The following is a 22,654-nucleotide window of genomic DNA, read 5'->3' as shown; positions in this document are numbered from 1 at the left end:
TTCAAACTGTTAAACGGTGCATTTTTTTAAAAAAGTTTCTATACAAAAGTTACTTAAAAAAATCAAATTAATCCCTTTTTTTAAAAAAAATAGCTAATATTTAATTAATCACGCGTTAATGGACTGCTCCGTTTTTCGTACACAGAAGTTGGGTTCCCATCTCCCCCATCCGAACTCAGCCTTAGTGGCTGACGCTGATATGCGAGTCCAGGTTAATGTGTCAGCGATTGGACCCACATCCGAAATGTTCCGTCTCAAGAACCAAACCAAAATAGAATTGAGTCAATTGACAAGATTGGTAGGGATGTTCTCCCGCTGTTCTCTGGAAAACAAAAACAGTATTGAGTTCTCTACACAGTAAGCGGCTCAGTCTACAACTCTACAGTGCTTACTCAACTAGATTCATATCAACGTCCATCCAGAACAAGTCCAACAATGCACTACACAAGTCTGCTCAGGATGTGGCAACTTCAAACCTTGCACCAGTTTCGGAAACAAAATTTCAGTTCTATTTTCTCTAAACAGTGACACCGTTTGGCACAAGTCGTTTACGGCCTTGTCATTTCCCCTTTGAATCTAGGACTTACTGCGCTCCAGCAGCAGCTGTCCCCCATGACATGTGTGCATATTCACAATATTCACGTCCTCGGTATTAGCATACAACAGCCACACTGAAAATTAGCTGGTTTAGTTGATCTTGGGCTTTGGCCGCCTTGGTCGTAGAAGAAACCAGAGCAGCAGAAAAACAGCCAAGAAAGCAGGAATCGTTGTCAAGTCTAGCTGCACGTCGACTTTTCTTTCACGAGTACATTGCACAGGGTGTAGACTTGAAATGGTTGAGTTAACAGCATTAGCAAATCTGGAAAGAGAAAGCAACATGAGAATCCAGAATACCAGACAACTAATGAGGCTGGTATTGTAGTTGAGGATATTGGCCCATTCATCAAATGAATAATAAATAAACAGAAGTAGAACATTAAGCTATAATCCCTTCATATTTTTATTCGGCGCTTTAAAAAAAATCTCAAGGTCAAGAAATAAAATGGATTGCAAGAAAAAAAAAAGGTTCCTGTACGCAGCATAAGAACCACTGACCCATGAGAAGCCTCCTCGAGCATTGAAGTAAGCTTTACAGCATCACCATATCGTAATCCTTTGGACATAGCAGAAACCTAAATACAAACCAAACATAAGTGCCATAATATTTTTATGTAAAACAAAGGAAAAAAAAAGGCACATCAAGAAGCGACTTACCCTTCTCCACAAGCTAACAACAGAATTATACTTTTCAACCAGCACTCTCTCCTGAGCCTTGAAAAGTTTAAAGCCTCGTTCACCTAAATATTGTTAAGGCCCTTCAAGAAAAGTTTTGAGAGCAAGCAATACAAATGAACTAATAGGCTTGTGGCTTTCATCTACTTAATGGTAAAACCCAACTTTTTACAGAAGACATTAACCTGTTCTTGGTTGAGGTTCAACCCACAACCTACACTATAAATACCAGTCGGAGGACTATCGACATAGGGGTCATTTTAATTATCTACTAGCTGATGTCTTTACATAGTAAAAATTTTGGAATGTAAAAATCAACTAGTGTAAAAGTCATGCTCTTCAAAGATTCAGCTAGTTCACATGGAAACATGACACATACATAAAGTTGATCCATCTCTGTTATCTTTTTCAAAAAAAACAACATGATTCCCAACAAACATTAAATTGTCCGGAATTTGAATAATGAAACAGCAAAATTTTGTTCTTAGTTTTGTCCAGCAAAATAGTCCGTGGCGCAATTGTTTGTTGCTATTTTTTTGTAAGGTTTCCAGACTCATACGGTTCTCTTCTTTAATGAAATGATATGCAGCTCTCGAGCGTATTAGATTAAAAAAAGCAAAATTATTAGGATACTTGTCCTTTCTGTAATCAATTGTTGAATTGCTGAATTGATGATTTGTATAGATTCCTCCACTGCAGTAATGATGTAGTTACGAGCAATAACATCACGTTGAAACTCCGAAAGTTGCCAGCCTTTTGAAGTAATAGATAAGGGATTACAGCCCACAGACCAAGTCCAGTCCTAGAATTATTAGAAAACAGAAAATGTAATGAGTAGCAGACTAAACTATCACTCAATCTGTTTAAGACTGCAGTTTTCTGTACATCGGCAGAATCTCCAAAATATAACTTTGATCACTAAGTTTTATATGAACATGTTGAAGAAAATCTACAGTACAGCATATCTAAGTATACCACATGATAAGTGTTAAAGTCTTTCATATATACTGGTAAAAAAAATATAGAAATTTGACTGCATGCTTTCTTTTGCGAAGGGCAAATGAAAAAATGTAAAAATATTGATAATTTTATCTGGTTCCAGAAAAGAAACATATCCTGCCCATCAGTTAACAAATAGGAAGACTAATAGGTATAGTCGTATGACAAACCTCTGTTGCAGTTTCATGAGCTGGGCTATAAGCCAGATGTGAAGGAAGTAAACCAGATACATACTCGGCAGTTGCAGCAATGGCAGCTTTTACTGGTCTCCTGCAAGTCAGTTTATTAATAGCATTAATGCAGTTCAATCAAACTCAAAATCAGGAGGAAAAAAGGTAGTTTTTGAGGATGGATATTAAGACCTGCCAAAGCCCAAATATTGGCATGGCCACATTCTGCAGCAAGTTGGCTCTGTACAATCTTGTGATTAAACTGGTGTGGTGTTGATGTCAAAAGGTTGACCGATGCTAATGAAACAAAGTACCAAACAAGTGGTCTAAGCGTTCTCTTCTTCAGGTTTGGAATGCCCAAGTTAAACTGGTCTAGCCACCATTTTTTTCTTAACTTGTGTTCATTAAATTATGTAGCCTTATTCTCACTGCTCGACAATGCTCAAGGCTCAGTTTGAATCAGATTATTGAGCAGATTGTTGCTGCAGATTATCTACTTGATTATAGAGATAAATAAAATATTTTGATAAATAAACTTAAAAAGGAACTTAAAATAAGTGGTCTAAGCAATATAGTAGAAAAAAGTTTTCTGAGAAAATGTATTTTTCGAAGAGTAGAGCCAATAATCTGTTTCAACAATCCAGTAAATTTGAAAAGGACTGGGCCAAAGTCAGGTTATCGCAACTAACTATGAGGGGTCCACATGTGTGCATAAACTGAATGAACCCTAAATATGGTCACCGCTTCAGTTGAACATGTCAGATTCTGGTCCATTTTCAAACGGATGAACATAAATTTTCAAAACATTAAATTTCAATTTAAAGTTGGCCTGTGATCGAGCCCAGTGTTTCTTTTTTTCTAAAATCAAGAATGGTTACAATTTGGTACATGAAAGACAAGACTGTATAATAGATTGCGAAGGTAACCAACTGGAAACCAAATAAATCATGTGTATGATATGGCAATCCTACCTCAAATCCCATAAGATTGACCTCCCATTGCACTGCAAGTGGCTTTCCCAAGAATCAACTTCTGATTGAACTACTACAACCATGTTTGAAAGAGATTTGGCTTGATAATGTTTATCCAATAATAGGGGTTCACTATGTATGAACCAGAATATTGGAATCTCCAATGTTGACCTGTGATTTGAGTGTCCTCCTGCATATAGAAGAGAAATCTAGCTTACAAACTTGCTCACGATATTAACCACTAACGTACCTAAGTAAATGTAATGTTATACTGTCACACAGAAATGGCATTAGTAACATGCCATCAAATTTCAACTGATTATATTGTTAACACTTTTGCACTAGAAAGTAGCTGTCAAAGGTTTGTGTTTGCAGGCCTACTGATATCAACAAATAACAAATACACAATATAGGTAATATTTAGCAATAATAGATTAAACAGCTCAGCCATGACCCATGAACTTCCCCACTGCCATTTTAGCCTCGATCAATATCATTCAACCCTCTACTGTAAAATCTTGGCCTCCTTGCACATATTTTTTGTTCATAATCTCTCTACTGTAAAAAAAGAGTTGTCCTCTCTGGCTCCCCCCATGTAAAAAGACCACCCTGCCTCAAAAAAACACTCCACCCAAAAACCACCTCTTCCTCCACGTAAGAAAACCACCCTACCTCAAAAAACCACCCCACCAAAATCCTGTGTTTTTACGACCAACTAAAAGAACTGGATAGGAAAAACTTAACCCCGTAAAACCATCATCCCGTTGCTAAGCACAGGCATTCGTCCTTGTTCCTTAACATCCCGTTGAAGGCACGGGCATGTCACTAGTTGCTCATAAAGAATGCAGTTTTTCTGTCCTAGGGTACCTGTGTCTTCAGTCAAATTCACCACGTTTTAAGTGATTCGAACGTTCAAAAACAAATCATGATCATAGTACATATAAAGGTACAAACCATCAAATTTCCATTCTCAATAAAAAAAAACAATCAAAACTATTCATCATGGAATAGATGCACAATTTGTGTTGTATAGATCCTGACAAATAGGATAAATCTGATATCAGATTTTTGCCAGTCTGTATAATGTTGAGTGTACAAAAATCATGATTCTTATTGGAATTTTTATAGCATTAAAATTATGTTCAATACAAAATATTTAGCATTTTATGTTCATTGGTCCATAAATTGTAATGTCATATGATTTAGCATCTTCTACTATGCAGAACTTGATGTCTTCTGTTCCTATATCATGAAAAGCAAAGAAAATGTGTACACCTTTTTTTACGAATACGAATGAGATTTGCGTATCGTTTAATTAAGCAGGAAAAAAAAGAGGCGAGAGGTGAAGGAATTAGCCAACCCCAGCACCCACCCACCAAGGTCTTACAAAACACAAAAAACACACACACACACACACACACACATGTACGCACGCACACACAACACCAAACACGAACTTCGACTTCCTAGGATGTGTTTGGTTGCAAGGATGGGATGGGATGGTGCCATTTTTAGGAGTGTTTGGTTTAGGGATGAGTGAGTTGGGTTGGTTTAGGGACTCCCTGGAGAGGAATATTCCTCTCAGATCCGGGACCAAGCCATCAAGCAAAATCGGCCGGACGAGCTCGTCCAACCTGGACGAAGCACACGACATCAGCTCGCCTCTTCATCCGCTGGCGCTCGTCTGCGCCAGTCGCCAACTCCGTGAGCGCCAGCGCTTCTCCAAGACACCGCGGCCTCTCCTCCGCTGTGACAGGCCGCCACCTCCACGAACGCCGTCGACTCCCTTGCCTCTAGCCACCACTCTTTTGCCTGTGTGCCACTCGCGGCGATGAGCTCCTCCGCCCCCACGCTCGCCGCTCACTGCACCCCAGCCGCTGGGAGCCAGACGGCACTAACGGTCAATGCAAAGTTGTCCATCCCATCCCACCTCAATCCCTTCTACCAAACAAAATACTAGAACCATCCCATACCATAAACAAAACAAACAACTGGAACCATCCCATCCCAAAAAAACTAGGATAGGTCTAACCCATCCCACTTGGTCCCCAAACCAAACACATGCTTAAGGTACAGGAGCTATTGCTTTAGCAAACAGCTCTTGGAGCTTTGAATCTCCTGCCCAGCACCAAAGTGCACCCTCGTTAACTACAGCTTGGATTTACCACAGACACACTAGGGGTAGCTCCATGGAAAACACAATCATTTCTATGTTTCCAAATCTCCCAGGCAACTAAGATGACTCGCTAATTGAGCCTCTCCCAGGCGACTAAAATGTGCATACCTTTGAGCGAGTTGTGCTCGCTTAACCTCTGTAGCTGATGTTGGAGAATGGCAGAATCAAGATATGTATGGACAGTTGACTTATAGGTACCATTAACCAACAGAAGTGGGACTGCAGCTGCACGACGTGCCATTGAAAATGCCATCATCAAGGCAGGATCCTCTGATAATGACAACCTATATATCAACAACCATAACAAATTAGACTGGAAAAAATAATTACATATTTAGTTTATAGAGGATATAATATATCTTGTAAGTACATTTAACTCCCTTCTAGGTATTGCACTCTATAATAAGCTTACAAGGTTCTACTAAATTAAATGACGCAACTAAATTCTATGCACAGAAGATCCATGTCAGAGACAGGGGGGACGGCCAGTGGCCTGGCCCCCTACAACGATTTCTTTTCACACATAATCACCTAACTAATTAGGTAATTAACTTAAGTAATAGTGTATTAGGCCCCGTCCAAGACTCATAGGCCCATCCCAATCCCAAGTCTAAATCCTGGCTCCGCCACTGCAGATGATTGATTTGTAACTAACTGAACTAAGTACATATGATTAATAAATTAGTTAGCAACCTGTAAGGGTATCCATAACAACTTGCAACTTTGCAATGTAAGAATTACTAGTAATGTTGGTAAAAGACTGATAGAACAAATCCATCAGACAACTTATACAAAATAACTTGTAGTGTGTATATGAGTAACTTGTATATGTCGAACAGAAATAAAGTATCATTCATCCAATAGATAGAATTGTCCTTAGCTTACATCTATAAGCCTTTATGAAATTATTCAAGATAGACTAGGGCTTATTGAATACAAACTACTCACGCACACATGTTTATTGAATATGCAAGTAATTTTGCTTAGGTCACTCCTAAAATTCTACAAGAATTATAATCATGGAAGATAGAGCACTTTACATGATTAGACCAGTCACTAATAGAAAGCATACTAAGTAACTGTTTTCATCTTCCAAACGAAACCAAAGAATTACAATCCCAATCCACCGCCCATTGGCTTGTTTGGGTAGAGAACTGAGTTGTCTGCGGTCGCTCATGTGGCCAGGGTGTCGAAGGCAACAGCTCAGCAACAGTGAGTTTCGAGTTTCGTGTTAGCTCCTTGCTTTGGACTTGAGCCACTTAGACATAAGACTTGCCAGTTGATTTCCATGTATTAGATATTGTTTATTAGGGCCTATAAAGGGTACAGCTTTCAAGTGATATCTGAACTCCCTCAGTTCTAATCTCTCCTGATTTCAGATGCACCCATCCCCTGCACTGTGATTATCTGTTCCTTCTGCCTTCGTGAATCATAGCCATATTGACCACCACCATACAGACTTTAGGTCATTTACCCACAGGGTCAGTGGCTCAGTGCACAGCATAAGTATCAAAAAATCAAACACTAAATGGATACAAATCATTGGCGTGGTCCAATCTTTCTAATACTTTTATGATCAATATTGTGCTCTAAACAAGTTTGATCCAGTATTATATTGGACATGCAGACATACGATAGGAATTAGGAAGTCAGACTGCTACAATAAAAAACTAGCCAGGTGCAGATGACTTTCACATATAACTTCCAATATGAATATTAAACCCCTGGTAAGTTAAGCAGGACTACAAACCAAAATTTACAGGATGAAGGTTACATACATGCGTTGACTGAACATTGGCTTCTGGAATTGTAGTAACACAGAACTAAGGCCCTCTGTTACTGATTTTACATTAACAGGAAACTGCTTCATGTTCCTGACTTTCTGCATTACGTTAAAAAACATGTTGAGATAACTGTATTGCATTCGAATATAAGCAACAGAAAAGTTGCCCCTTGAACTTACCTCTTGTGTCACAAAGTACAGTTGAAACGACAACTTATCATAGTAATGGTGAGCCCTATGAGAAACAGAAGGAGCAATTACATGACTCATAGAACCCCATAACACGGAACCAAGGTGTGCGAGGAATGAATCGCGAGCCACAGTGTAACTATGATGTTCCTGGCACAAGTGATTGGACTTCGTCATTAGAAGTATGATTAAAATTCTGTTAACTTAACAAATAAATATTAGACTTCAGCAATTGCATGCGCAGTGAATATGTGTTTTTAGTTATCCTGCTTATTAGGGAAAATGTTTTGCTATAGAAACTGATTTTACAATGTTCCTTTTATGTTGTGTAGTAGAAGCTGCTGGACAAAGCTAACCTCTGGAACATCTTTAAATAAGTTCCACTTTTCCATCCTATTCAATGCATCAAGAGCTTTCTTCTTATTAATATCATCCGAATCTCCAGTATTGTAACCCTCCAGTTCACTTTTCAGATCATGCATTCTCTCATCAAGTTCTACATTTGAAGAAAAAATAAGGTTCTAGTTAAAGGGAAGGTCTTTCTGATAAAGCAAAGCAAATTCGTGAACAGTACAAGGCTGTCCAGCAGCTACCATAAACTGAAGATCTCAGCAAAGAAAAGAACACTTATTAGCTTATTGGCATCCACAACTTGTGAGAAAACATGGGCAAAGGACAAAACAATAAAAAAAGAGCGAAGAATGCTGTAATGATTGGAGAGAAACATAAGGAATGTCTTTCATGTATGGTACAAACAGTAGCTCAAGTGCATATAACTTAGAAATATCAACTACAAGTAAAGTCTACCACTATGTAGTAATGTGAATAATTAAAAGGAACACCCAAATTTATGGCCATCAAAAGTACCTTTGCAAAGGGCAAGCTGTACCCTTCTTCCAACACAATGCTTGAAGGCAAAAAGTTCGTATACATCAATCTCTGCCAATAGGATATCTACTGCATGGTAATTCTGAACCCCAAAAATGGCATCAGATAAACAAGTCAAGAGCTAGTTCAAGATGTCATAACAATATACAGAAACAAAAGGGAAAGTTACACAGCAAACAAGATTGCAAGAGGAAACTTGTTGTCTATAGTGATTAACATCAGTGGGGTCTTGGGATGCCACTATGTTGTGGAATATCGTTGCCAGTGACGTGCTAGTTATAATGACTTATGGACCACTTGTATATTGAATCGTCAACAGGTCTAGCAAAAAAATGTATTGAGTACAATGCAGAGCAAAATATTTCCAAGCTGCCAAAATATTTCTACACCCTCTCTTCTCTACAGTTCTGATCTCAAAGCTCTCACTCTACTGATCTCAATTGAACTTTACAACAACCCTCAAAAATAAGAGCTAGGGGCAAGAGAAAGAAAAGGAATTTGCATAAGCAACATGTGCACCTTGAAAATCTATGGTGCCTAACATGGAGATTACAAGAATAAGTACCATCATTTAGCCTATGAGATTGAGTAGTAAAAAATAATTTATAAATGAATAAAATAATAATATCCAGTGCATTCTAAGAGAAATCCAGCATACCTCGCCAAAAGATGAGAATCTCTCTCTGATTGTATCTTGTAATTTAGCTTCAGCCTCTTCTTCTATAACTTCTGCATAAGAATGACTATCATAAATTAGTGCCGCAAAGAGAATCTCAGTACAGAGCAAACACATTGTATACATGTTAAGTGTTACAGAAATAAATTGTCAAATTGCAACACTTGCCAGCCCTGATATAGCCTAGCCCCACCAGCAATGAGCCTACACACATATCCCATAAAAAGCTACTAGCAACATGCTTGGACAACCACTTTCGCCAAAAGGGCTAACGTGCAGTTGCAATATTTGGACTGTCAACCATTATGAATTATTCCATATTCCAGAAATGAGCCTACACACATAGCCCATAAAAAGCTAGCAACATGCTTGGACAGCCACCTCTGCCAAAAGGGCTAACATGCAGTTGCAACATTTGGACTGTCCAGCATTATGAACTGTTCCATATTCCAGACTATAAATGGATTATGGAACTAACTTGGTGTCATATAAGCCACCACTGGCCGCCCAGCAATTTGACTATGGAGTCACACTCACCCTGTTCCACCCCAAAAGTCAAAGCTGCATACCAAGATAAGTGATGGCAAAAATCCACACTACATGCTCCACATAGGCCCACATCCACATGTCCCCACACAGACAGTCTAGTACCACCCAAATTCACTTGTGTCTAATCCTCATGTAGGATATGCTCATGCACATGAAGCATCCCCAGAGCTTTTGTCCATGCTTCTCCAAAAGGGGTCAACACAGCCCACACAACGTTATGTTTGGACCCTAAAGTATCAGATGCTACTCTATACATTCATGAATACTACTTGTCACCGTTTACTTTGACATATTAACATTTAACCAGCACTGTTTCGGTGTTATATATGTATCAGGTATGCATGTAGAAAATTATTGAAAGGAAAAAACAATGATTTGCCAGCCCAGCATCCAGATACTGGTCCAGATAATTAGGTCATTTGGTTTCTAGCCCTACTGGTTTGCTGGAAGCCTGGGAATCAGTAAGGAAAATAGCAAGTCCCAAAATATTGTAGTAAAAACATGAATCAAGTATTCGTTGATATGTTAGTACACATAGAAATACAGAAGGCCCAGTTTGTGGTTGTTGTGCTGTGCTCCGTTGCGATTATTCCTCCAGATACAATGGAAAATAAAAAATTAGAATCATTATAGTTTGTTCTGGCGATCTAGATAAGGCTAGAACATATGTTATTCAACAATCATGTTCACTTCATTTGTTCCACATTTTCGGAAAGTAATACTACTATTATCTTTTGCAACTTAAATCAAAAGAAAAGCAAGCTTGCCAAACAACAAAACTTCTAAAGTAGTTGCACCAAACAAGAATATGATAATTCACTGAATGCCAAACTGAGCCTATAACCAGTCCAGGGCATTGTTTAGCTTAAACAGCAATTTGGCCTCATTACCGATGCTCGAGAAACCCTCTGCCCTCCCACCATCCCATGCTGTAAATGTGCATTGTTCAAACCATAAATCAACAGTCGTATTTACAGCCATGGCTGAGGAACCTAACAGGGTGTATTCAATATTTCTTTTCTTTTTTGATCCTGTAACTTTTGACTTATACAAATCCAATTTGTGAGTGGAATCCATCTGTAGGTTACTGATGTTTTTATGAATAAAACAAGATCTGCGATGGATAAGTTACAGTGATTTTTATCATTTACTACCATCTTTGTATAAGTATTTCAAATTGTAATAAAAAAGCTTTGTAATGATAAAGATACAAGACTTGTTCCGGTCAATTAAGGACCGGATCCTTGTGATTATAATCAGAGCAACAACAGGGCAAACAACATGACCAGATGGCCTGGTCCTAGCTGAATAATTACAGAGTCTGAATATGTATTCTTCCCCTAGTTATTAAACCAGACTGGACCGGGGTTCGACAGTAAAAAAGGGGAACCAGAGCCTAGTCCAGTCTGGTCTGATTGAAAGACCAGCATGTGACCTGGAAAAAGGGGTTAAACCAGGCGGTTTTGCCCTTTGGACCGGGTAGAACAAATTTTCTAAACAATTTGCCCACAGGTGCGCGGAGGGGATCAAACTAGGGACCTCTCGTTGCATACACGAGGACCAAAACAGCCAGGCAAGGCAGTTGGTTGGTATGGAAGGTAAAATAGATTAAACTTAACCCTTTTGAGCAAATCTCTAAGGAAAATATATTTATTATCTCCTTTTGAACCAGTGGCCGAACCGGTGAACCAGTGGTCTGACCAGGTGAACTGATGGACTCAACAGTTAGATCACCAGTCCAGGTTTAACAACTATGATTCTGCCACACAATTGATAGGTTGTCTTCTTGAGGTATTGTCCTTCACTTATATTAATAATCAGGATGACAATACTTCTATAAGACTATCAGAATTTGAAACATGATGTAATGAATACAACTTATGAGGTTTTCGTTTACAATAAACATAAGAAGATTGGCATGGGCTCATTTAATGTGATTGCCATATCCCATTAATTCATGGCAACGTTAACAATTAAGAACTATGAAGCAACTGAGCATAACATTTTAAGAAAAATAACTGCAAGTTTGTTGAATCAACAAATTATGACGTTTGAAACAAGTAGAGCAAGAATGCCTTAATATAATATAATTGAATGACATAATGAGTATACAATTTCTTTTTGTGTGCGATCAGCATAGAATTTAGATTAATGTAAACGGGCTTGAGTATAATGAGTCAATATAATAACATGACTACCCATGTTTGGTTACCATGAATAATCTATTGACACAACACAGGACCCATTAAAAATGCTAGCTTTGTATCAATGCTAAATTGTCCTCTCTTTTTTGTTCTAGGAATTTGCATTCCAAGTGCATATGGAATGAGTATTAAATTTGAAGAAGTAAAAAAAATGCAAATTAGGCCAATAAATAAAATTATACAGGTGAAAGATTGAAGTGCCTGGTGCTACTACAAAAAACTAATTCCAAAACCAATATGCATACACTGAGTTGTCTAAGGTAGCGTCCCATCATGAATAATGAGGGAGAAGACATAAACCATCACAAGAAACAACCATTTTAGTCAAAAAAGGATTTACAAAAACTTCACTTTTGACCTGGGCTACTAAAAAACTTCTTATGATTCTAGAGATGAATTAGTTTCGTTCAAGCCACTAAGGAAAACTAATGAGACTTTTTAAACAAAAGATATACTGACACAGCAAACTATACACCCTAGTTCATCACCATCCAAATTGTATAACATTAGGCAGTAACTGAATTTGAATAGGTAGAGAAGGCCTGATAAGAAAAATGAAGTGACCTGCAACAGCCCCAACAGTCTTTGCAACATTGGGTAGACTAAGTTCAGTACGAACACCGTCCCCACCAACAGCAGGGCCCCAGGCAAATGGCCCTGCACTCAGATCAATGAAAGCAAACCTGAAAATAAAGTTTGGTTAGAAGAACAGGAACTAGCCTAACTCTAAGATTTTAACTATTAATGAAATGAAACAACAGCAAACCTGTCTCTGCCAATCCACATATCTGTAAGGCATTCAGCATGCAGACCCTTCAAATCACTGGACTTGAGTGCACTCTCAAATATATCATGCAACTCATCCTTTTTGCCATGTAATACCTACAAGAGCGTGTGATACTATGATGTTAGACATGCAAATATAGAGATATTTCATTTAGTGTATTTAGTGTACCAAGGAAAATGTGACACCTGGACAGCTTTGTCATAAATAATATCATCTTTGCTCTTTCCTTCCTTCAACAGCTCAAAATTGCTTAAGGCTTCCTTGCACTTCTTTGACCAATCCCCCTGTTAAAGAATTTGAATATATGCATTCTGTTTGGTTTATACATTAGAATTTTTTTTACGAATGTTTGCCTTCATAACTTCGTATCATGCATTCTAACCAATTCCAATGGGAATACAGTATCCTTTTTGATTCATTAATTCCAAGTGTCAACAAAAGTCAGTATTTGAAGTCAAGAAAGATGTGTGCAGTACTGCAGTTCCTAATTCCAAGCAGTTCAATGTCAAAATTGGTGCTATTCCATACTATACTGGCAACAAAGTATTTGTTTTTAGACCTTCAAACCAAAAAATTGAACTCTAAAATTCAAGTGCAATTTATAATACATGGCAAGTTGTATAAACCAGTTGCAGTATATATCACTTTCTTGAATTCACTAGATCAAAAGTCTAAGAACTCTGAATACATGCATGTACGGAAAAACAATGTAACCGTCTAATGAACTAATTAGCTACTCCCTCCGCCTCACAATAAATCAACTTCTGGCTACAAATCTGGACATAACCTATATCCAGGTTCGTAGCTAGAAGTTGATTTATTTTGGGACGGAGGGAGTAAGTAGCAAGCAAGTCAATATTTGATTAGCTTTGTGGTTGACTGTTATGCAGCCTCAAGCTTCATCCACTAAGTCAGTTATGGCCAAGGTTGAACACAGATGAAATGTTTGGATTGGCCAACACAATGACCAAAAACTAACACGTTGATGCAGGCCCAAATGATTTTGTAAAGAATACAGAAATGTAACATTAAAAATACCATATCCATATTGTCAGATGTTGTCCACGAAAATGATGATAAAGGATGACTCTCATACAAGGGTCTTCTGTTGACTCCCTTTTCAATATCTGATTCATAGAGATGGAGATAAGTACCGAAAGGAAAATAACTAAAGGAGCTTGCAGTTAAATATATCAAAACTGTGCATACAGCTACAGTGAGAGAAAAAACTGAATTGAAACAGTGTCCTTGTTGGAGGTTGTGACTGCAAAAGGATCTACCTTGTGTTCACGCGACACACATTTCAATAACAGCATATTATTTCTCAACTGGAAGCACAGTTCACAAAAATCAGACTGCACATCGATTAAGCCCCCTAAATAGTTCATCCTAGGGCTTCCAAAGAATGTTTTGTAATGTGGAATAACGACATATATTCACTAAACATGCACTAATGCGCACTGTAAATGATTGGACAAATGACAGATGGCTGCAATCTTTTTCCCCTTTTGCTATATCTATATCTATATCTATATCTATAGCTGTGCATTTATATTCTAGTACAGCATGTTTTGTGCATATGTGCTTGCAACCCTGTTGTATTATACTTTGGCCCATGACCCGTTGGAATACAAGGTTCAATTCATCAACACAATATCATGAGCCATGGATTGGGGTTAGTGTTTCCCCTCATCAGCTGCCACCTCTTCACCAATTCCGGTTGTTATCCAGGCCACGGCTCTGCGCCTCGCTACAATCTGATGTAAGGTGCAGAGACTGGCCAGTCGGTGAGGTTTCCAATGGTAGAGGCCACTGATGGCTGGAGAAAGTGATGGAAACACTAACCCCCACCATGTGCTCATGACAACACGTTGAGGAATTAGATCTTGAATCCTAATGGGTGAATACACAAAGCATACACACACTGCACACACTACATGAAAATATGCAGAAAACACCCTACTCGAAGTGGACACATACGGCAACATATAGATCTAACACAATTCAGATGTTTGGATCACAAGCAACACCTCTTCCCGTATCCAACTCTATGCCAATCCCAGTGGCTGTTCAGGTGTGCTTCACTGAGAATTGATAATGGAAACTTAGAAAGCTTCAAGAGATCCCATGTTTCACCAAAACCTATCCGCTCCCATGGGTGCTCTCACTTCCTTTGCATAAAGCATATAATAATTAAAGGGGGCAGGAATGTATCACTAATAACCAATGTCAGTTACTCGGTTGATCTAATTGCTTTAGCGGCTCTGGCATACACCCACAAAAATACATCATCCGCTGCCCCCTGCTATTGAAACTGCAGCCAATTGCCATAATATTAAACTATGTAAATCTAAAAATTCCTCTTGTAAATATCACCATAGTTATATCACATGGTTATTTTATTTCAACAGAAAATTTATCTTCATCATGCAGTCCCTGGTATTACATCCAAACAGGTGAATTGCTCACTTCTAATTGCAATTCTGGAAATTTAGGCCAAGTCCTGGAACTAAGCGGGAGATAAATATAGTAGTGACATATATTAGTAACGAGTTTAAACTTTCCGAAATAAGCAATAAACTAGGGAAATTGCAAAGGAACGTCTTAACCAATACCATAACAACCTTTAAGTAAACATCATTAGTTCTGTTAATTATGTGGGCCTACTTTACCCAGTGTCAAAATTTCCAAAATATTCATAATGTATACAATATTATGGAGGGGCACCTCTTGATTCTTAAGTAATAACTTTTCATTTTAACAAACACATAAACAAACTTCAGACGGCAATATCTGGATGAACTAAGTAGACTATCTCCATGTGTATTTTCATCTTCACTGCAATAGAAATTAGAAAACAAAATAATATACATAGGAAAGATTATAATTACCCAGATAGAGTCTCTTGTCACTTTTAGATTGAAGAATCCGAGCTTGCAGGGTCTTATTCTGAAAAAAAAAAACTAACATGTCATTGTCCACAAAAGTACAGTGTTTCTCAACAAACAAATCCAATGTTACTAAGGAAATATACAGAAAGGTAAACATAAATCTGCACAGCATATCCATTCAGAAGAACATAATCTGCACAGCATATATTTAAGGCCTGATAAACTGGAGTCAAGCATCATGTATTCATGTCAACTTCGAAATGGAAAGAGCAGAAAGGAAGACAGTAAATATAAAGTGAATTACAGTTATAACTGAAAATAACTCCTTAAAATGCATAAGTATAAAGAAAAATATGAGGGCGCCCTCTTGTTATCAGCAGGTCCACCAGCTTCCAACCAAAGATATATTACCAGAAATTGCAACAACAATAAATAGATCTATCATCTATGCTACCAAGAAGATATAAGCAGTGGTATTCTTAAATATATAGCAGAATGGATAAAGCATGCCACATCTTACCTCCCTGAGTAAGTTGATCTCAGACTCAGAGAAGCCTTTCCTATGAAAACATAGACAAAATAAGATGAAAAAATTAACACAAAAACAGTTAGGTGATTTCTTTGAAATTACACTTAAATAATCAAACATCACAGGAGAAAATGCATGAAACAATCCAGAACCCAGTGTACAAACTAGTGGTTATTTCTACAGCAAAGATTTTTCTCATCTTACCAACAGACTCTGTATTGAACAAATCAAAAAAAATGGAAGAAAAATAATTAATTCAGTTAGCTGATGAACAACAAAGTGATTGCTTACTACGTAAACACAGATGGTTATTAAAATCACCTAAGAGTAACAATATGCCACCATTTTAAGCAATGTTTGAGTTACTATGTATACAGGATAATTCTGCATGTGCCTAGCATGTTACCACATAACTTTATTTTGATGCACATGTACCCATTTTCAGCTGAAAGCTACCATAGGTGCTTAGGAACTTCATCCTCCAATAAGCAATGTTCGGTAATTTTAACAATATCAAAGGTCAAATTTGACTGTTCTCGTTTTATAGTAATGTAGACATTGTAAAATATATATGGAATATACAAATATAACACCACAGAGGTCCTTCTGATATTCATGCAGCCATTGTTGACAATTTCACATGTAATAGAGGCCAAGGATATTTGACCTGATGAATTCCATAACATCACTTATCAAGTAACAGTGTTACAGTACAATTATTTGAATTATTTCCTCTCAGAAGAAATAAAACTGTACAATTATTCATAAGACTAGTTGTAGAACTCCATTTGCGGGCTATTTAAACTTATGGAAATTGCTCCAAGCTCACACTCAGAAAATAGGATCGAATAGAAAGAGGTAACGTTTGCATGATACAACAACACGACAAAATATATTTATAAGAACTGACACCATTTTTGTTCTAATATTAAACTAAATTTCTAGGCAGTTCAGCCAAGAAAAACGAGTCTCCTTTTATTTGTTTGTGTGACGTGCCTCAGAGGTGTTCCCATCAAAACGCATGTCTAATTTGAGAACATATTATATCTCCATGTGATAAAACAATCAACAGAGAACAGACCATGAATGTAAATGACACCGTTTGGAATTGGTGCACTGCACTATGATGTGTTTGTTTCTTGAGCTGATCAGAAAATCGTTGTGGTATTTTTGAGAAATCAGATTAGATTAGACAAAATATGTTATTTAGCTGTTGTTTCTCACAATATTTCTGTGGAATGCAACAGTATCTTCATTTGGGTTATAGGATTATCATAATCCACCTCAGCACCTAGTGGAGCCTTAGTCAATATTTATATTGAGCAAAGGATTTAACATTGATAATGGATAAATTTAAGACTAGCTACATTGGTGCCATTCAATTTATTGCCCCGCTTGGCACTGCTTTTTTTAAAAGCAAAAAAAAAAAACACATAAATTGTTCTAAAATCAAATTCTAAATTCAAAATGAGATGGGCTTTTTTTAGAAAAAGCAGTGCAAAATAGGTTCTAGATTAATATCTTGAAGAAATTCAGATGCAGGGTAGCACTGCAATGAAACATAGCCATGTTGGTACTATCAAAAGCTACCATAAATGACCTGTAGTGTTTTTGTTATATTACGAGTCCATGATCCTGCCATGCTAAATATAATAAATGTGCATTTTTCTAACTCCTGTTGCATTAATTATATGCATTGTATTAACAGTGCCGACAAACTCACCGATAACCATACTGGGTACTCTTGCCAATGGTTTTGGGATTAAGTATGAAGATGTTGTATGCCTCTTGTATTTGAAGGTGATCAACAAGTGTTGAAAATAAATGTTCCATTTGGTCACTGTCCACCTGCCAAAGTGCTTCTGCCCCTTCTCTGTACAACATAATCAAAAAATGAATCTGTTACCAACAGCAGACATTGATGAGAAACATAAGTTAACATTATAGAAGTAACAAGTGCCACCACAAAGGGTCCTCCTAGTAGCTGTTCATAGTTAATTAGCTGGTTTACAATAAAGCAAACAAATTTACAAACAATTACAAGCATGGTAACAAGTTCCTCTTGTATGGATTCCAACAGATAGTAATAAACAAGCAGAAATCTGTGAAAACTAAAAACAGAACCATCTATTTTTTTGTAAACATCATTGCCAAGTAATAGGAAAAGAATGCAAAGACCATATCTGTTTTGTGCTACACTTGCACTTAGTTTTTTTATGTGATGAAGCACTTGCCAAATTTTATCAAACTGCTGGATGAGAATAATTGTTAAGTTTGAAGCAATATGTGTGTCTCAAGAGCATCTGACCTTGAATCTGTGATATCTTCTCTACGGGATAGAACTTTTATAGCATGTTGAAAAACAGACATGACATCTTCACCCATGTGTACTGCATGTACGGAAAAACTGCACCACACAGAAAGTGAGGTAAATTAAAGGCAAAATTTAATTATGTGTGGCATATTTATACAAAATAGATGAAAACATTGGGCCAAGTAAGAACAATTGTCAGAGAAGTAAAGGAACGTACTTGTGATTTATGTGGCTGATTAAAGGAAGGTCATATTGCTTTAGTTTCTTAACACTGGTCTTGTAGAACGGAGTAAGAACTTCGCCAACTGGGGGTATTCTTGTTTGCTCAAATATGTGATCTATTTTTGTAAACCAGCGTTCCAGTTCTTCAGGTCCCAGTTTAAACTCTAAATAAAGTAAAGATATTGTTAGTACTTCGTATGAACAAATAAGAAATAGAGAATGACATAAGTATTGCATAAGGATAGTTTGTCGGCTTACCGTGACCTCCTTTTCCATCAAATCCTATAAAGATGAAGTTTACAGGTACTGAAAGATATATAGAATCAACCTCTGCAAGGCTCATATAGTTGGCAATATTACCTAAGAACAACAGATGGCAAAAAAAAATGACAGATTTAGTAGTGAACAGTCGTCTTATGTAATTCATGAGTACACCATAAAATTTTCAACACTATGCACATTTCGCATGCAACTAATTGTCTCAAATGTACTCCTAGGTTCAGTTATTTTGGGACGGAGGGAGTACATAAATAAGTAGTCGTTTCTTGACTAAACTAATCATGCAAAAATACAGTCCTTACCACAAAGTAATGCTTCAATAACGGGCATATTGCCTCTCTAACATAGCCATTTCTGAACGATATCGGTATGATTTGTTTGCAGATATTGAAGTTGCATTGGTTATACATTCCTGCTCAATGATTATCGGATATATCACAATAAAAAAAATCATTTTCTAAGGTAGTTCTTAGTTCTGTTGCATTATGACTATTTAGGAACAACCACTTCTCTCTCCACTCTTAACCTTCCATCAATAATTCCATTTATACTTACTAAAGAACTCGAGGTTCTTGAAATATAGCATCAGCACCCTCATGGCTAAAACAAAAGAGTTACAGTAATCTCAAGTATTATATGACATACAAGGTCAGGTCAGAAAGTACAACAAAGCAATGATATAGTAGTCTAACATAATTTAATTATGCCAGACTCTTCAGGAATCAATAATGAGAAGCCTATAAACAAAATCATATCAGCCTCAATCAGCAGTTTTACATTGTCCTGCAACTTGAACACGTCCAAAAGAAAATTTATCACTGCAGCAGCTAGTAAAGGGCCACGCAACACCACAACTTTAGGGGAGAATTGTAAGCTAATCTGGTTTGTTTGCAATATGGTCAAAAGCCCAATAAATTTACGAGCAACGCAAAAATCTACCAGCTCTAGTGAAGTTGAGCAGCGCCTTCTTGCTGGAGTCCCGCGATGTTGAGCCCTCCAAGTCATCGAATTCTACCAAAAATTACATAACCCGTCAGCATACCACCAACCAAAAAAAGGGATGCAACATGCAAACAACGAAACCACTGCGAAGCGCGGAACCGAACCCGTGCGGATGACGGACTCCGACCAGAACTTGTTCTGGGGCTTGAGGTTGAAGAGCGAGAACACCGAGGCGGCGCCGCCGATCTTGCGCGTCCGCGTCCCCGGCGTGGACTCGGCCGCCTCCGGTGACGGCACCTGCAGCGAAGGGGGAGTCAATCGAAGGGCGAAAACCGTCGAGAAGCCGAAATGACCAGATCTAACCGGAGATCGAGGTTCGGAGGGGGATCAGCTTACCAGAGCGAGCAGCAGCAGGACGAGGGGGAAGACGAAGGGGGCGGGGAGCCGCCCGGAGGGGCTCATCCCGCCGGCCGGAGTGCCGCGGCGGCGGACGGCGGCCGGAGGGGGAGATCGGGGTTTGAGGCGACCGTACACCGGGGTTTTGGAGATTTGCAGGTCGGCGCTCTTGGTTCGCTCCAGCGAGTAGCGACTGATTGTCCCGTGGTGAAGTTCATCGTCGCCGCTTGGACTAGGGTAGGTTCCTTGGGATCATGCGTGGGCAAGTCTGGGCCTTCCGATGGAAAGTGGACGGTCCGATATGTGTGGTGGCGATCATACCAGCAATTTTTGGCTACGGCAAAATCAGAAACAATGGTGTTTATTCTTTTCGAGTTGCCAACTTGCTATTTTGTTGGCCCAAATTTCTTATTATTACTCGGTCTATCCCAATTTAGAGCACGAAAAAAACTTCGTATAGACCAAGACGCTTGTTTACGACGATACTTTCTCTATGAGCTCCCTCTAATTAAAAGTGAAATTTCATATTGTTTGATCCATTGTATAAAAAGCTTTCGCCATTTAACTTAAGCATTTTTTATTTTAGCTAGAATGCAACTCCAATTTGCTAGATTTGAAAAATACCATTAATATTCATCTATTTATAAGTATGCCACTATAATTCTTTCAAAATTGGATACATACCATCCTTTACACTTAACACGTGTTTTTGAATCATATTTTGTGCTCTGTATTTATGTATGGACAAAAATACACATGCCAATCATCTTTCAACCTTAACCCCGAATTCCGGCAACCTAGCTTCAAAAACCCACAATCCCCCAATCACAGCTACCCCACGACGAGTATGGCAGAGCGCCGATGACAAGGTGCAACGTCAGGGACGGCGGGTCTGACGGTGACACATGGTCCAGCGGCGGCGCTAACGGCAAAGAAAGCGGCGACGGTGGCAGGGTTGTGTCGCGGTGGTCTACGGCGGGTCCACACGTGGCCCCAGCGGCGATGACAAGCTCAACGGCAAGCTGACGGAAATGATGAGCGACGGTGAAACAGGCAGGTGTCAGTGGCATCAAGTGAGGTGATGGCAACGCGCTCAAGGACCCAATCCCGCCACGCTGTGCTATTAGCCAACTGCTAATTCCTCAACTAGCTCAAGCTCTCTGGCAACTCCTGCTTCGACTAGAACTTGGAGTTCCTCGGCCGGCTGGGCCATCTCCAGTCGCTCCACCTCTCTGGCAATCGGCTTGATAGCAAGACCCCGTCCTAGCTCGCCTTTGAAAGCAAGGGCATGTGCTTGTGTAGCCGAAGTTAAGTCAGACCGGAGTTGTGCTAGCAGGTCTAGCGTGAGCTGATCCAGGATGGGGAACCACAATGCTTGCGATGTAGTAAGCGGAGGTATTTTGGTCCATACTAAAATACAACACATGTAAAATGATTCAAAACGTATATTAAGTGTAGATGATGGCATGTATCCAATTTTGAGACAGATGTAGTGGTATGCTTAAAAAAGATAAATAGTAATAGTATTTATCAAAACTAGCAATTTTATAATGGCATGATCCAATTAACCCAAATTATTAACCATATGATTTTGTAAAATTTTTGGACCATAATACTTGGGGGTAATGTATCACGTGCCAAAAGCCACGTAGTTTATGAAGTTGGACCATAATACATGGGGTTTTATGATATTTACTTATGTTATATCAAATTTAGGTTCAAACTATATGATCATTAGATATTTTCAAGCATGATCAAAGTTTAGCTTAGTATATAAATAAATGATAATTTACATACCCATGGGGAGTGACATGCAGGGTTTTAAATCTCCCGCTATAGCTGCCGCTATCTCCCGCTATAGCTGTTTGAGAAGGGTTCTAGCTATTTGCTTTCATGTACAATTTAGCCGCTATAGCTCCATTTAGCCCGCTATAGCTGTTTGAGAAGCTAACCGCTAAATGCCTTAGTCAGCTATTTAAAACATTGGTGACATGTCATCAATAGCACGCAAGTGCATTTGTCGTTCTTTTCTTGCGTCACTAAAACCTTTAGTCGACAGCTGTCGATGTGTCTAGCTAGCTTTGCATGGAGTCAGTTTTGTAGAATTGTAAGATCATACCTTAATGTGTGAGATAGTTGGTCTTGTAAGATTTTATTTAGAGATGGTGTCTTAATATATGCGAGAGTTGCCCGGTATAATTCAACTCAATGATCATATCAAGCATCTCAATGTGTGAGAGAGTCGGCCTTATAGGATTCTTATCGAAGATCTTGATTATGTCTAAATATGTGATCTTGTAGGTAAGACCTAAATATAGAATTGATAGGCTGATTTGGTTTAATGCCAAATCTTAGTACAAATGATAGCCAATTTTTACCAAAATCAATATAGTCTCTGACAGTGCCAAAACTTGTCT

General features: G+C 38.4%; 1 protein-coding gene across 1 annotated transcript; it reads right to left on the bottom strand.

Annotated features, from left to right (window-relative positions):
• Positions 1–277: 277 nt before the first annotated feature.
• LOC4329337 (uncharacterized) lies at positions 278–20,443 on the bottom strand. The gene is made up of 25 exons (XM_015769146.3): positions 20,238–20,443; positions 20,006–20,138; positions 19,839–19,910; positions 18,879–18,980; positions 18,616–18,784; positions 18,393–18,491; positions 17,808–17,957; positions 16,076–16,115; positions 15,556–15,613; positions 13,703–13,791; positions 12,850–12,948; positions 12,644–12,759; positions 12,442–12,560; positions 9,107–9,177; positions 8,428–8,530; positions 7,917–8,056; positions 7,552–7,710; positions 7,367–7,470; positions 5,697–5,872; positions 3,413–3,602; positions 2,442–2,541; positions 1,906–2,074; positions 1,255–1,337; positions 1,096–1,172; positions 278–859 (listed from the first exon to the last, which is right to left on the bottom strand). The coding sequence occupies exons 1-25, from the start codon at positions 20,301–20,303 to the stop codon at positions 688–690; spliced, it is 2,856 nt and encodes a 951-aa protein (XP_015624632.1). The 5' UTR covers positions 20,304–20,443; the 3' UTR covers positions 278–687.
• Between the last annotated feature and the right edge of the window lie 2,211 nt (positions 20,444–22,654).

This window comes from Oryza sativa, chromosome 2, assembly GCF_034140825.1.
Source record: "Oryza sativa Japonica Group chromosome 2, ASM3414082v1".
Lineage (NCBI taxonomy): Eukaryota > Viridiplantae > Streptophyta > Magnoliopsida > Poales > Poaceae > Oryza > Oryza sativa.
This window is presented reverse-complemented; position numbering and strand designations above follow the sequence as displayed.